Source organism: Passer domesticus, chromosome 1 (genome assembly GCF_036417665.1).
Source record: "Passer domesticus isolate bPasDom1 chromosome 1, bPasDom1.hap1, whole genome shotgun sequence".
In the NCBI taxonomy this organism is placed as follows: domain Eukaryota; kingdom Metazoa; phylum Chordata; class Aves; order Passeriformes; family Passeridae; genus Passer; species Passer domesticus.
The window spans coordinates 42,094,536-42,110,685 of NC_087474.1; the positions used below are offsets into that span (position 1 = coordinate 42,094,536).

General features: G+C 38.8%; 1 protein-coding gene across 1 annotated transcript in view; it reads left to right on the plus strand.

Moving 5' to 3' along the window:
- LOC135298377 (collagen alpha-6(VI) chain-like) overlaps positions 1 to 16,150 on the plus strand; it is a 28,306-nt gene that overhangs the window by 1,473 nt on the left and 10,683 nt on the right. The window contains exons 3-9 of the mRNA XM_064415951.1: positions 531 to 621; positions 3,652 to 4,270; positions 5,101 to 5,194; positions 5,402 to 5,673; positions 7,351 to 7,434; positions 13,802 to 13,863; positions 14,146 to 15,740. Of these exons, the coding sequence (XP_064272021.1) occupies positions 531 to 621; positions 3,652 to 4,270; positions 5,101 to 5,194; positions 5,402 to 5,673; positions 7,351 to 7,434; positions 13,802 to 13,863; positions 14,146 to 14,238 (1,315 nt within the window). The 3' untranslated portion in view covers positions 14,239 to 15,740. The remainder of the gene's footprint in view (positions 1 to 530; positions 622 to 3,651; positions 4,271 to 5,100; positions 5,195 to 5,401; positions 5,674 to 7,350; positions 7,435 to 13,801; positions 13,864 to 14,145; positions 15,741 to 16,150) is intronic.

Below are 16,150 nucleotides of genomic sequence, written 5' to 3' on the forward strand. Positions count from 1 at the left end.
CACATAAAGTCAAAGTTCAATGCAAAGAAGTAATTATTTCTTTGCTTACCATTATAGCTTATTAATATATGTTAATTTCCTGTAATACTGTGATATTTTAGAGCCATTTTTATCTTAGTCCATAAGGAAATGCTTTTCCATTGGATCACATCTGGGTGGGGTTGGGTGGTGGTCAGTGAAATTGTAGAATGTTGGGGCATCTTCAGAGTTCCTCGAGCATTTCTGTGGTCAAATCTTCCACGGCGAAAGATTGTCTTTCTTCACATAATCTCAGGAAACACATAGGTCACTCTCATGCTAGAGCTTTCTGATGCTAGAATTTTCCCTCCTAGAAATCATCTTCACTCTTTGTCCCAGAAGAAGCTGGGATTATCTGCCCTTTTCTCTGTAGAAAAATAGCACCCTATTAAGAAAAGAAAAAAAGTGATAATCCTTCCTTGGCACAAAATTTAGAAAAAGAAAAAAGAGAGAGTCTTCCTATATTTTGCCTGTCTTCTTAATGTTGCTTTTTTGTCTGCTTTAAAACACAGATTGATGACACAAGAAAATTTCAATTATTTGTTTGGGAAAGACAACAAGATGAAAATTTGGAGGATATCACATATTGTACATTGTGCTTTGGTAAGACATTTTACAATGTATTGGTCTATTTACCATTCAAATAACAAATTCAAATAACCATTCCAAATTACCATTCAAATAACAAATTCTATAGCTTTGCTTTTGCAATGTCGTGAAGGGGAATTTTTATGGTACACATTAAACACGTCTGTGATTAAATATAAAGAAAAAATATTAATGAACAATGCACTGGTCAGAATCCTACTGCCATAAATGGTTCTACAAGGACTTTGCAGAGATGTTTCAAGAACTGTATGGTTGGTTGCATGGAGCAACTCATCCCAGTTCTGCAGCCAATAGGGATGTCTGAGCGTTCCCATTCCAGGAAGGCTACAAGACAGTGCTGTGGCTGTTTCTTATAATTTCCAAGAGAAACTTCACTTCTTTATAGAGGAAACTTTACTCCTTTTTCTGTCTCTGACATTCCATCCAGTTGAACACTTCTGCAACTGGGTCTTCTTGCCCTCTCTTAGGGGATCATTTCATGCTTACAGAATACCACTGCTGAGGAGTTACAATTTTAACTTCCTCTTCAGTGAATGGTAAGAATTAGAATCTCACAATCACAAAAGCTGTTTAATTAATTTCTGTCTCAGTCATGTGAAATGAATTCGTGTTTTTAGCATTTCCTTTGTAACAGAAATGCACTTAAAACAGCAATATGATTTTGGGAAAGCAGGCTCATTTGCTGAAGTTCTAGGCTGTGAGAGGGGGAGAAGCTAACAAATGATAATATGTCAAAATGTTGAACAATGATCTGAGATGAAAAAATAGAATTTGATTCTGTGTCCTTTACAATGTTCAGATTTCAACAGGAGAAAATTTCTCCAGGGAACTGTTACCTATGAAATTTTACCTTATGAATGTTTTTTCTGCTCTCATGCATGAATAATTTCCCATGGTATCTCCAAACCTTCTTCATCAAGACTCATCTGTCGTTCCTTACCAGAACAAAAATATTTCAAGCTCCTGTTATAAATGGAAGTAGGGGTTTAGAAAAGTCCTTGTCTTCTGTCCAGGCCTGTGGCAGGAGGCAATAACTTCATTAAGGTGGCCAGCACCCCAAAACCCACTCTCATTCACAAGTTCTTTAATAATGGCTGATTCTGTCTATTATAGAATGAATTCTTTATTTAATAGACAGAAAAGTAACAGACATAAGACTTAAACTAATACTACACAGCAATAAGGACAAAAAGAGAAACTACTAGTAGATATATACAGCATGAGGTTAAATGTACCCATTACTGTTACAGCTAATGAAGAAATAATATAACTTAGGTTCAATGTGTCTTACTATCCAATTGTTGGTGGGACACACACTAAGATATTTTCCCTCAATCTCCAAGGAAGTAACCACAGAACCTGTGTCCGGCTTCTGGGGAGAGGTCTCCCACCGTTTCAGGGTGTGTGTGTGTGTAGAAGATTTCTGCCTCTGTGATAACTCTGTGTCTTTTACAGTTTGTAAAACAGTGCCTTTCAGTCAAGAATGTTTCTTTTATCTCTTCTGACATCTGCTCTCCAGACTAAGATGTTGATTCTTAGCTGAGGTCTGAGCCCTTTTGGAACCAGAGATAACCCCTTGCTGAGCCTTTCAGCCTCCAGGTTGTCCCTTTATGGAGCAACTCTCTGTGGTAGAGAGGAGGTGGAGTGGAAGTCCCGCCGCAGTTCCGAAATTGATTAGAGGTTTTTTTGTTTGTTTTGTTTGTTTGTTTTTTGGTTGGTTGGGGGTTTTTTTGTTTGTTTTGCCTTTTTTAGATCAAAGTTTAGGAAAAAGTAAAACAGCTTTTTGTAGTGGGTTGACTCTGTCTCGATGCCAGACACTCCCTCGACAGCTGGGCAGGAGATAGAAAATACAGTGAAGGGTTAATGAGTTAAGTACAGAGAGAGATCACTTATCAAATACTGTCATGGGCAGAACAAACTTGAATTAGAAATATTAATTGAATTTATTACTAACAAAATCAGGAGCAGGCTAACAAAAAGTAAAAGGCCTGTTAGAGCAGACTAACAAAAAGTAAAATTAGACCTTAAAACCACCTTCTCCCCTACTCCCTCCTTCTCAGCTCTACTGTCTCCCTACCAGCAGCACACGGAGATGGGGAGTGGAGGTTGTGGTCAGTTCATCGCACATTGTTTCCACCACTGCTCAGGGAGAGCATGGGGTTCCTCCTGTGGGAGATAGTTTTTTATTAACTTCTCCAACAGGAGCCCATCCCAGGAGTAACAGTTCTCTGCAAACTGGTGCAATGTGAGTTCATCCCACAGGCAACAGTGCTCTCCAAACTGCTGCAGCATGGGTCACTCTTCCATGAGGTGCAGTCCTTCAGGCTCAAGGTCAAGTCTTGCCAGAATACCTGCTTCAACCTGGGCTCCTTTCTCCATGGGTCTGCAGATCCCTGCCAAGAACCTACTCCAGCACAGGCCTCCCACAAATTCACAGCCTCCTCTCAGGTGTCCACCTACTCTAGCATGGGGTTTATCCACAAGCTGCAGTTGGATCTCCATGGGCTACAGGGGCACAGCTGCCTCGCCATGGTCTTCACCAGGGGCTGCAAGGGAATCTCTGCTCCAGTGCTTGGAGCACCTCCTTCCCTCCTTCTCCGCTAACCTTAGTGTCTGCATAGCTATTTCTCTCCCATATTTTCACTCTGCTTTTCTACGGCCACAATTAAATCTGCACAATAATATTTTTTGTCTTCTTCTTCTTAAATATGTTATCACAGAGGCATACCCACCATTTCTAACTGGCTTGACCAGTAGCATATCTCTCTTGGAACTAGCTGGCATTGGCTCTGCTGGACATGGAGAAAGTTTCCATCAGCTTTTTACAGAAGTCACCCTTGTAGTGCCCCCACCACCAAAACCTGGCCATACAAACCTAAAACAGACCTCCAGGACTGTGAGAAATTTTTATAAATCATTGTTTTTGTTATATTGTTAAATAGTTCATTGCCTCTTGGCTCTTCCCGTCTAGATAAATGCAATCCAAGAACCAACTGTGAGGTGCCTTTTTCTCCCCTGGTTCAGATGGATATGGATATAACTTACATCATGGACAGCTCTCGCAGCGTTAGCAGTGAACAGTTTCAGAGAGCCAAAGACTTTGTGAGCAACATGGTGGATCAGTTTGTCGTTTCCTCACAGCCAAATGAATCATATGGAGGCATCAGAGTGGCACTGGTGCAGCAGGCTCCCAGGGGCTTCCTGCCTGACAGAAACCAGACACCTGTGGCCTTGGAGTTTGACCTAGTCACATACAGCAATAAAGATTTGATGAAGAAACACATCCAAGAGTCTGTTCACCAGCTGGAAGGGCCATCAGCCATTGCTTCTGCTCTACAGTGGACAGTTGAAAATGTATTCTTTAAAGCCCCCAGACAAAGAAAACACAGAGTCATATTTACGATAGTCGGAAGCAAAACAAGCACTTGGGACAGAGAAAGGCTGAGAGAGATTTCACTCGGAGCCAAGTGCCAAGGATTCACCTTATTCACTCTTGCACTTGGCAGTGATGTGAGTGACAATCAGCTGATGGAGCTGTCAAGCTCCCCCACAGATCAGCACTCACTGACACTGGGCAGGTTTTCCACACCGGAGATGGAGTATGCTCAGAGGTTTAGCCGGGCATTCCTAAATCTTCTACAACGTGAGTATCACACAGCAGGATTTGCTTCATTTATGGAAAGAAAGTGTTGTTAGTGTATATGGTAGAAAAGGTAGTTAGTGTATATGTGCTATCATTCAGTTCCTGGTCATAACTTCACTGCTAATCTTTCATGATTATTTTACCTCAGATGCTGGACATTAATAAAAGTGCCAGTAATGGCAGAGCAGCATTCTATTCTAAAGTAATCGTTTTTCCTTAAGCTTTTATTTAATAGTAGCTTTGTGTACTCCACTTTCACTAAAGACAGACCATCTTCAGCTAAAGAACACTGTCATATTCCTGATTTAGGCCCATATTTCTCCTCAGACCATTGACAAGTCCAGATCTACCAAGCTGTTTATGCCTATTTAGGCTTTGGGACAGGTACAAGATAAATATTTTGCACATTTGACCTTAACCTCTCTACAGAGCAGAGACAGGACTTACTTTTCAAGACACATTCATGAAAATTAGCAGGGCTTAGATGCTTTGACATGGAAACAAGAGAATAGCAAAATGGAAATTGCCACTTATTTAAAATCCTTATCAGAAGTGTATGCTTGGAGATGTCAAAGTTTCTATAGAAGGATAAATAGTGTATTAAAGAGCAAGATAAAAATATAAAAGATTGGTTCAGGAGTAATTTTCATCTATCTGATCTCTATAATAATTTTCATTTTTCTGGGCATAGTGTCAAACACTCTGGATATAGTGTGTTACTTATTGAAAGATGCAAACTCCAGTTCACAAAAACAGCCATGTGGTGGGTTTTATTAACTCTACCTTCAAGAGCTTTAAAACTCACCCCTGCCACCTGTGCTTTCTCACAGAAGAAATGAACAGTTATCCTTCACCTGAACTTCAAGAAGAGTGTGAAAACTTAGATCGGGGAGACATACAACAGGAAGCATCCATGGCTGAAAGGTTGGAAATTGCCTATTTAACTTCTTGAGTGCATACCTTTGAATGTAAGATTTATCCCTTTGGATTAGTTGTTACATTCAAAGTAGTTATAACAGAAATGGGACTGGGGTCAAAAGTTTTTTCATGTTTTTCAGAAGGAATGAACCAGATGCATTTTCTAAGGTCATATTGGTGCTTAAATTATTTTCCCTCCCCTCTCCTTGGAAGGATACCTTTTCCTGGAATGGCTGAAAGTGGTTCCAGTCAAGTTTTAGAAGACATGGAAAAAAATGAAAGCAGAGTTATGAAGAGTGTGAAAGAGAATGGCAAAGAACCTGTATACACAGTGCCAGAAATGAGAGATGATTATGAGGAGAATGAGTATTTCATAGAGGAAAATGCTAGAAGGGAAAAGCCTCAAGAGTGTGGAAAAGCTCAGGAGAAGAACAAGAAAAACTTAGAGACAACAGCAGAAACTAGAAGTGGCTGTAACGATTATGGTATGATTCTAGAATATGAAAATCTTTTTTAATTCAGTAAAAAGACTAAACTGTGAAGCCCTCAATTGAATGTTGTTACAAGATGAAGAATTTCCAACTGCATTTTTCCAAAGGTTTTAGTTACCATATGTTAGTATTTAGTCCAAACCTATATAGTAGTTAAAGGCTGAACTACAGGTGTCTTTATAACTTCAGTTTTGATTTATAACTTTTTTGTAATAATACCATATAAAGTTCTAATCCCCTTTACCAAAATAGTTGATAATTTTAAAATCCCCAAGTTGCTCAGTAATTAGTGAGTTACTCCTGCTGCTAATTTAGCTCAACATGGAGGAACTAATTATATTCCTGCTACAGTCTGTTCCTGTAGGAAAAACAGGATCCATCAGCAGAAATATCAAAATATATATTCTTCATGTTTTTAACTGTGCTTCCTAATGATACATTTGTCATTGCAGATTTGCTATTAGATATAGGTATGGGAAGCTGATTGTGAGATTATTTGGCACCAATGTCCTTGTAACACTATTGAGTGAATTTATTGTTTAAACTACAATTAGAGAGAATTTATGTGAAAATAAATGAAAAGGTGTCTGCATAGATTTGAGTGTTGTAGTTCATTTTTACAGATGTTATCCCTTTGCTTTTCATTCCTCTCCACTCAAGAATGGTCCTGGAATTGTAGCTCATTCAGGGTGAGAGAGGAGCAGTAATAGGAAAAGATGTTACTGTTTATACTTTACTAATAAAATATTTCCTTTGAGGAAGTAGTCATGGTCACTGCACTTAAGTAAGAAACTACCTAAGCCACTTATGAGAGCTGTATGAACTGCCTTCCCCAATCCTGTACTGTAATTTGTGACCCAACAGTTTACTTCTAAAAACATGTAGACCAGTTCCAGAACTGGCCTTTTGAGAGATGTACTTTGTGCTCATGCCTTGCTTGAGATTTTTGCTTTTCAGTTGATTAGGAGAAGGTTATATAATTTTAAATCTTAAAGTTGTAGCATTATATTTCTTTATTTCTCAATTCTTCCTCTTTAATGTTGTGGTGACACCAAAGTCTAGAGCTGCCTTTCTCTCTTCTTTTGAGTAACTCTGAATTTACATTGGTGAAAGATTATTGGATCTGTTCTTACTGAATACCAGATTGCTACTAAGTATACTTCTCTCACCTACTTTGCTAATTTATGCAATTTAAATCTGTAATACTCTTGGATTTAGCTAAGAGATTATCATGGACAGTTTAACAACCTATGTATACTAACTTATGAAATTTTATTGATGGATACCTGTATAAGAAGTTGGAATACAGAAGAGGGGAATTATTAAAAACTTGATTGTCCTAGTTTCTATGGACCAGGTATAGTTATTTTGCTGCCTTTTTTTGGTTTTTTTTGTTAGAAAACAAAGCACCTTTTAGCAGTCCTTCTGTTTATGGCAATGAAAAATCTAGTTTCAGACATTCTTTCTGGGCAAAGCAATCATAAAAAGATGGTTTTCACGCTGGCACTGTAGAGTTATAGATGAATAGTTAGTGAATCTGTATAAGACTTGAACACTGGCTACTCCTTTTGTCTGACAGTTTGCACTGAATGTTATGTTTCCCTGAATTTATGATGCTGAGAGGGGTGGATTTTTCTTTCATTAAATCTGTCTCTCATTTCCCTTTTCCAGATGCATGTGACCTTGTTCAAGATAGTGGAGAATGTCAGAATTACATTTTGAAGTGGTACTACGACAAAGAGCAGAAAATGTGTGGTCAGTTCTGGTATGGGGGCTGTGGAGGCAATAAAAATAGATTTGAAACACAAGAAGAATGTGGATTCTTGTGTATAGAATCCTCCTAGTGCAGAGGCACTTAAATTAACTCTTCATTTAAACACTATCAGGTTGATATGGAAAAGGCATTCAAAGAGGAAGCTTTACATACCCACTCGGCTCCCATGTTTCAGTTGAAAGAAATACTTGACTATAAAATTATCTGGTAACATAATTGTGAAAATAAAAGTAAGGCTATTTCTCCATTGATCCAACATGTTGAATATTGAGAAATGCTTGTTAGCCAACAGTGCACTGTTTAAAAGGCATAGAACTATTGAAACCTGACTTCCATAAATACCAAAATGTGCACTTTCTGAATGTACTGCGTAAAACAAAGCAGTGCCTCAGAGATTTACATGAAATAATATCAGATGCAAGACACTGTCATCAAAATGTTTTGATGTGTTTGCTTGCATTTACCTTGCTTATAGAAAATACCAGTAAGCATTTAGATCTCAAATGACAGAATTCTTAGAACATAATTCACTTAAAAGATTTAAAACATTTATTACCGTTGCATCATTCTTGGCTTCTTTTTTTTTTTTCTTTTTTTTTTAATGAATAATCCAAAATGTGAATAAAACAAATCATTCTCAAATTATTTACTTTTGCTGTTAGTTCTTGAAACAGGTGTAAGTGTATTCTCATTGGTAAATAAGCACTGGTCCCCTGTCCTTGTTACCAGATGTGAGACAAGTGCTTTTATTTTAGAACATTTTATGGTTGCTCTTGGTAAAGAAAAAACCTGAGGACATCTGATTGAAGATAGTAAATGCAGTGCCCTGCAAAAGGGTCAGACTTAGCTGAGCTTTTGTATTCTGATGACTTACCCAGATTCTGTTGTTGCCCATTTTATGGCTGTAGAAATCACAGTGCGTTTCACTTTGTCACCATAGGCTGTTGTGCAGAGGTGGCTGTACTTACCTGGCAGTTTGTTTTTCTCTGGATTCACTTACAAGATACAAGAATTGATCTAGCAGCATGTTTCTATATGTTCCCTTGGGGAAAAAAAATTAAACTGGAAGAAAAGGTGTAAAAATTATGCAGAAAATGCTTCTTACTGAAGAAAAAAAGTGAAATAATGACATATATTCCATATATGAAGATAGATGCCACTGGATATAAACAATATGTGTCAGCTTTCCTTAAATAAATTTTAAAATTTCCTTTTGAAAATCTAGGCTTTCCCCTGATTCAGAAGAATCACATGCACAACAGTGAGCCCTTCCTAGAAAAATGGAAGGACTGGTTATAATGCTGACTCTATGGAGAGAAGGTCTTTCCACTTGTAGAAGAAATCAGCAGTGAATTTTATGAATGAAGTCATTCTAGTGCCACTGCTCAGTGCCATTGGACCAGACATGCTGAACTTCTGTATGAACTGCAGTCAAAGACAGCCAAGTGCTGTGCCACAAATGACACTGCCAATGCCTTTTCCTCAGCCCCTTTGGTGGCAGGGTATGGGGCATATTTTGCTTCCACTTGGAGGGATCATTGTATGCCTGAAACAAACTGCCCCAGGGATAGTAACAAAGCCCTACTGCCATGGACTGTTCTAGACTGCATTGGAACAGGGCGAAGCTTCAGAACCCCTGCAGTACATCGATAATACCATTGTGTGGGGCAACACAGCAAAAAAAGTTTTTGAGGAAGGGAAGAAAATAGTAAAAATCCTTTTGAAAGCCAGTTTTGCTGCAAAACAAAATAGGGTGAAGGGTCCTGCACAGGAGATCCAGATTTTTAGTTGCTTCTCCTGGCATCCTGGTTAACTGTGTTAGATTGAATGTTCCTCTGCACATCATGCAATTAATGCTACATAGAATATGTGGGTCACACAAATCACATAATGAGTTCAAATAAGAAACCCCAGTTGTTCAGGAATATTGTAAGTCATCATGAGCTGGCCAGAAGGCAAAGATTTTGGAATGCCACCTGAGGAGGAGGTAGCACATGCTGATAATGCCCCACTATTTAATAAATCAGCAGAATGTGAGGAGCAATATGCCTTGTTTGCTGCTGGATCCTGCCATCATGTGGGAAGGCATCAAATATGGAAAGACACTGTATGGAGTCCCCTACAACAAGCCACAGAAAGTACTGAAGGAGAAAGTGAATCGAGTCAATTTGCAGAGGTCAAAGCCATCTGGCTTTAGATGCTGCTGAATAGAAAAAGTAGTCAACACTATATGATGATTTCTGGATGCTAGCAAGTGTCCTGTGGGCCTGGCTGCAGCAATGGAAACAGGATAACTGGCAACACAGGGCTAAGCCCATCAGGGCTGCCACATTGTGGTAAAATATTGCTGCATCTGTGGACAATCTGATTGTGCAGGTATGTCATGTAGATGCTCATGGTACCCAGGAGTCTGGCCACTGCTGTATATAAGAATAACCAGCAGCTGCCAAGACTGAAGTGGCTCAGGTGGATTTGGATTGTCAATGTAAAAGTGAATTACTACTATCTCAGTGGGTCCATGGCACCTTGGGACATCAAGGAAGAGATGTAGCATATAGGTGGGCTCATGACTGAGGAGTGGACTTAGACACAGACATTATCCATGGATGTGAAAAATGCACTACAATTAAGCAAGCCAGGTTGTTGAAACCTCTTTGGTACAGAGGACAATGACTGAAATGTAAGTATGAGGACGTGCAGCAGATTGACTCTATCACACTCCTGCAAACTTCTGCTCATTGGTATCACTTTTGCTTTGTCAAGGTCAATGTACTTAAAATGGTGGCAGCAACCACCAGGTGGCTGGAAACATCCCCCGTGCTCCATGCCACTGCCCATCCTGGGCCTTGAGAAAAAAAGTCTTATGGGGCAGAGTACTCCAGAAAGAAATGAATCATTGGAACTAATTTCCTAAATAATCTTGTAGATTCTTGAGCCAAAGAACATGACATTTGAGTGGGTGTATCGCATTCCTGATAGACACCAACCTCTGGAAAAATCAAACAGTGTAATGGACTGTTAAAGACAACAATGAGACCAGTGGTGGTGGGATATTCAAATACTGGCATTTGGCATTTAGTGAAGGCCATTTGGTTAGTGAACACTAGGGAATCTGCCAGTCAGACTGGTCTTGACCAGTCAGAAATTTACATACTGTAGAGGGGGATGGAATTCCTGTAGTGCAAATAAAAATGTGCTGAGGAAAACTGTCTGCATTATTCCTACCTCAGGCAAAGACAAAGCCATTGTACACTAGTCAGCTCGAAAGGATTTCCATGATTTAACCCCAGCCAGCAACAAAGCCTCACTCACTCAAGGAAGAGAATTGGGAACATAAAAGGGAGAAAACTCTAGGGTTGGGACAAAGGCAGTTTAATAGGTAAAGCAAAAGCCATGCATACAAGCAAAGCGAAACAAGGAATTGATTCATCACTTCCCATCGGCAGGCAGTTCAGCCATCCTTAGGAAGCAGAGCTACCTCACGTGTAATGGTTACTTGGGAAGTAACCATTGATAAATGGCATCACTCTGAACACCTCCCATTTGGTCTTCCCCAGCTTTATATGCTGAGCATGTTGCCATGTGGTATAGAATATCCCTTGGATCAGTGGGCGTCAGCTGTTCCAGCTGTGGCCCCTCCCAGCCTGTTGTGCCCCTCCAGTTTTCTTGATGGCGTGGTGGAGTGAGGCCTTGACTGTGCAAGCACTGCTCTGCAATAACCAAAACATCCCTGAATTATCAACACTGTTTTCATCACAAAAACAAAACAGACCTCCATACCAACTATTGTGAAAAAAATCAGCTTTACCCCAGCCAACAAACACCAGAACATTCTCCACCCCTACAGGTGGTGGGTTTACCATGTCTGGATACCAGGTGACCACCAAGCCACTCTTCACACTCTTTCCCTGATCCGATGTAGGGTCCCTCCCCCAAAGTGCAATCCTTTGGGGAAGAGGCTGCTCCAGCATGGGACTCCTACAGAGTCACCAGTCCTGCCAGCAAATCTACTCCAATATGCACTCTTCTCTCCAAGGGACCAGCTTTCTAGATGTTCAATTTTTTTTTGTCTATTTCTAGACCAAATAAATTCTCTGTGCCCTTTTGAAAGCCCTACATAAATCTGCGCTTCTGTAGATGAATTATGTTATAGTTGTCATGAGCCATTCTTGCCTGTCTCACCTCTTCCCCTCAACTAGGACAAATCTCCAAGGAAATCTTGAATTACTGTGGAAATCTAGTCGCAGTCTTTGACAGAGTGTTGTAAAGGCTGATAATTTCATGCCTGGCTAGTCATAGTCCAGATCTCTGTCAGGCCTGTCAGGTGAAGGACCTGTCCAAGTGCCTGAAGTGTTGCATCAGTCTGTCTGTCAATGACAAATCCAGGAGTTTTCATGAGCTGAGAAACTGATTTGACAGAGTAACACTGTTCTGGAGTCGTTGGTCAAAGGAGGTTTCTCTGCAGATGCGAGTTCTTCTAGGTGACATCTGCTCATTGCTATCACCTTTGCTTTGTCAAGGTCAGAATGGTATGTCTTCTGGTCTTGGGACCTGACCTTTCTCAGGAGATGAAAGACGAGAGAAGAAAGTGTCCAAACAGATGTGGAATATCTGGGGCAAGATTTTTGGCAGCCTCATATCAGTGCTGCTCTCCAACAATTGTGCAGGACAGCCTGTTAGCAGGTGTACATCACTGTGTCTCTCACTGGAAGCAAAAAAAGAGATCCCAATGACTTCAGAGGCAGCTGGCATTGTCCAACTCACATCAAACCTGAATGCACCTTCTGGAGAGCAGACACCTTTGCCATGTACATCCACTGTTTCCTGAGTCAAGTAGTGTAGTGAAGCATTTTGTATGACCCTTTTCTGCCAAGATTGCTTTCTTTCTGGGTGAGTGCATGTTTCATGTTCCAGGGTTGTCTGTCAGCAGTTTTTAAGATCTTAGGGAAAATCTTTTTACTTCCAAATCACATTCTTGCTTTTTGGAAAAAAAAAAAGTAAATAAATAAGAAAACGGAAAAACCTTAGCTTTTAAGTGTGTCTAATGGATGATCATACAAGTTTCATCTGAGAAATATGGTATTTGATTGTGAAAACCAGGGACTGCTTGGTGCCTTCTTCAAATTAAAACAATTTTTAGAAGGAAGCTTTGTATTACACCTTTCCAGATATTTATTGCTAACCTGTAGTAAAAGCTGACAACACAAGAAAAACCAATTAACTGCAATCTACAGCAAGGGAGGTCAAGGGTTTACTGTAATAGGGATGTGAAAGACAATGTTCTCTAGTGGGATCTAAGGGAGGAATACTATATAATTCTTCTTCTTTAATTAGTTTTCTCATCTAATTTAATCCATAGCTTTAAGTTCTGGGATTCTCTTATCTTTTCACTATATTTGGCTAGAAATCTCTTAGTTGTCACAGAATTCCTAAGGCAAGGCAGTGCTAGCAGCCACAGCCCCAAGAAAGGGCATGTCTGAAGGGTCATCAAGAGCCAACTTTATAATTACTAAAATTGAAGTCGAAAGTCAGAACTGCCAGCACTTGCAAAAAAATACGTTCTCGTAGTTGAAGACCATGTTGCAATTATCTTATCCCCGTTCTTGTTCTGTCTTCCTATCTCGGCTGTGCCTAGATTGCCTCCAGTATCTGTAATGGAGTGGTGGAGAATCATCCAGAGTCCTTAGCTCAGCAGAGCCTGAGCTCATGAGGAAGTTAGGTGCTTGGCTGTAGCTTTGCTGAGGTTTTAAAACAGCTTTATGTCCAGAAATATTGCATTACAGTAGTTTGCACTGACAATTGTTCCCTAATGACTTGAGTACACATATATGTGTTTTTATACACATATCTTTACTAATAATCCTGCAAAATAAATGTGTTCTTGCAGCAAGTGTTCTGTCATCAGTAAACTCATAGGAACAGATTCTTCTCAACTAAAATAGTTCACATAAATCAAATATTAAAGCATAGACTTCGTCCTGCTAAAATTAGTGGAGCTAAAAAGACCACTCAATATTCTGTAAAAAGATTTTCATCACATATTGCTTTAAAAAGAAGATGAAACCCTGTTTTGGAAAATAGTGGTATAGTAATACAAGATACCCAGGCTTCCTGAAATCACAAACATGCCCATTTATTAAGGGTTAATAACTGTTGAAAACACATTTTTTAAAAGTTACCATTTGATTAATAGGTGTCTAGTTAAGTGTTTTCCACTTTCCTTCAAATTGGAGACAAAAATCAGGATGCATCTGGACTTTGATAGAGCTGGCTTTTCCTGTTACACAAGCATGGTTAAACCAGCTTCTTCAGCTTTCTGACTGTGGCCATTCTTTTCACCTCCCTCAGAGAGGATGCTCAGAGAGAACCACCAGGACCAAAAGGAAGACAAGGTAACATGGGATATCCAGGTAAATGAGGTCTAAAGATTAAAGAAAAAATCTGAAAATCCTGTTTAATTGTGATTTAGAATAATTCTTCAATGTTTTTATTACATGTTTTTCTAACTTATGCCATCATTTCTCTTTTCATGGATGCAAGGATTTGTTGGGAAAACAGTACAGCATTACTCTAGAAAATCTGTATCTGTGAATGCAGTATTCTTTAGGGTTCTCTCTTGCAATAATTGAAGATTTTGAGAGTTTTGCAGAGATCTCAGTGAGTATTACGTCAATGTTACTTTTTTTTTTAAGCTGTGTGCAGATAGCTGCTGCAGTGTCCTCTTTGTGGCTTTGCCTAGGAAACACATGGGAGATCTAACTGCAAGCATTAATTCCTGTGTTTAGGTGTTTTTTATTCTTTTTTTTTTTTCTGGTTGGTTGGTTGGTTGTTTATGTGAAAAATTCATGCACATGTTTATTATTTCAGGAACAATGGGGAAGATGGGAGTGATCGAATTAGAGAAGAGATACATTATTTCCTTTCTTTTGCCTTCTTGACCTCAAAGTTGCTGAGTGGTAAAAATGAAATAATATACCATATTTTGTCTCTAAGAGATCTCTTGGGGTTCCTGGAAAGAACGGAGAAAAGGATGACTTTGGATATCAGTAACATTTAGTCATCTTTTATTGGTCAGGGTTTGGATTTAAGGACAATAGTATGGCTATTTCATGAAACTGTCCCTGTGAGAAATGTCTTTAATAAACTCTCAAGCACAAGGCACAACTTTGTACCAAAAAGTTATTCGTACTTCTTTTTGTTAGAATTTCTATCAGAAGAGATATTATAGGACATAAAATACTTTTTGCTCTTCTGCAAAAGAGCAAACTACTGATGAATAGCCAGTGGGTAGTTTTGAAAATAGGGTATACATTCAGAAGAAGAGGCCAGTGTAAGACAGGGAAAAAAACAGACAAGATTGTTGTAGTAGTCTTTATCAGAAGGTGGTTTTAAACACGTGTGCAATGCTCTAAAATAACTACTTGGTATCTCACTTCCAGATAAAACTTTCTTACCCTTTCTGTCTGTATGGAAATACTGAATGATCCACAGAGCTATGTGTATTCCAAATAATGCACAGATAAAACTGAAAGTTTTAGGTATTTATAGCTTGCATGTAAGTATTGTTAGATATATAAAATTTCTTTTTTCATTTATTTGGGTCAACTTCCACCACCAGGCCTAGTGCTTAGCAAGTCTTTCCTGGTGACTACAGTATTGAATGATTTTTAGTGTCCATACACAAGATTTTATTTCAAGAACATTAACACTGTATAATTTCAGGATTACTGTCCTTGAATTGTTTTTGCTGGTTCTTTTTGTGCCTGCAGTGCTCAATGCTGAAATCAGACTGAATAGATAGATCCTCTGGAATCTTCATTGACATCTGTAAATGCAAGGAAGTATGTTACACATAGGAGGAATATGTAAAGAAAAAGTTAAACATTTTTGATACAATGAATCCCAACATATTACTGTCTGTTAGGTCACACAAAAAAGCCTTAGCACGGCAAAGATTTGTTGTCATTTAGAAACAGATCAATTGTGAACAACATGCTTACAATGGCTTGCAATGAAAATAATGATACAAAGGACCTCAGGTAAACATTTTTAATATTCACAAGTGGAAAAAAACCCAGCATTATTGATTTCAATGTGTTAATTGAACTTTTTGTACATGTTGATTTTTAGGGTCAAAAAGGACAGAAAAACCAGGAAACTAAGAGTCTTCCAGTGATGAATATACTGAAAGCATGCTATGTTGTTTAATTATAAGAGACTGGATGTGTAACCAGCTGAGGATTGAAGTCAGAATGTTTTTCATAACAATAATTTTTCTTACAGTAAGGTAAGACAGAAAACAAGATGAAAGGTCACTGATTTGGTCATGCAGAAACTATCAAGTATGAATTGATGATATTAATCTAATAATTATCATAATTTTAGTTCCTAGAAATTCCAGTTATTTCATAAGTGAAAAGCCTTCCTTAAAAGGTTTTCTATCTTTGCTCCTTGGTCTCCTTTCTGTTTGTGTCTCTTGTTCCAAGTGCTGTGGCACAGGGGCTTTTGTAAGCACTTGCTCTCAAGAGCAGTTGGAATTTTTGTAGGTGTGTATTCACCTTTGTGTTGCTCATACTCATACTTCCTGCAGCCTTCATGGCATTCTCAAGTATTCTGTATAATTGTGGTTTAGTATTTAATTAAAAAGCAGATTAGATAAACTGATTTTCACAATCTGATGGAATAATTTAGCCAGAA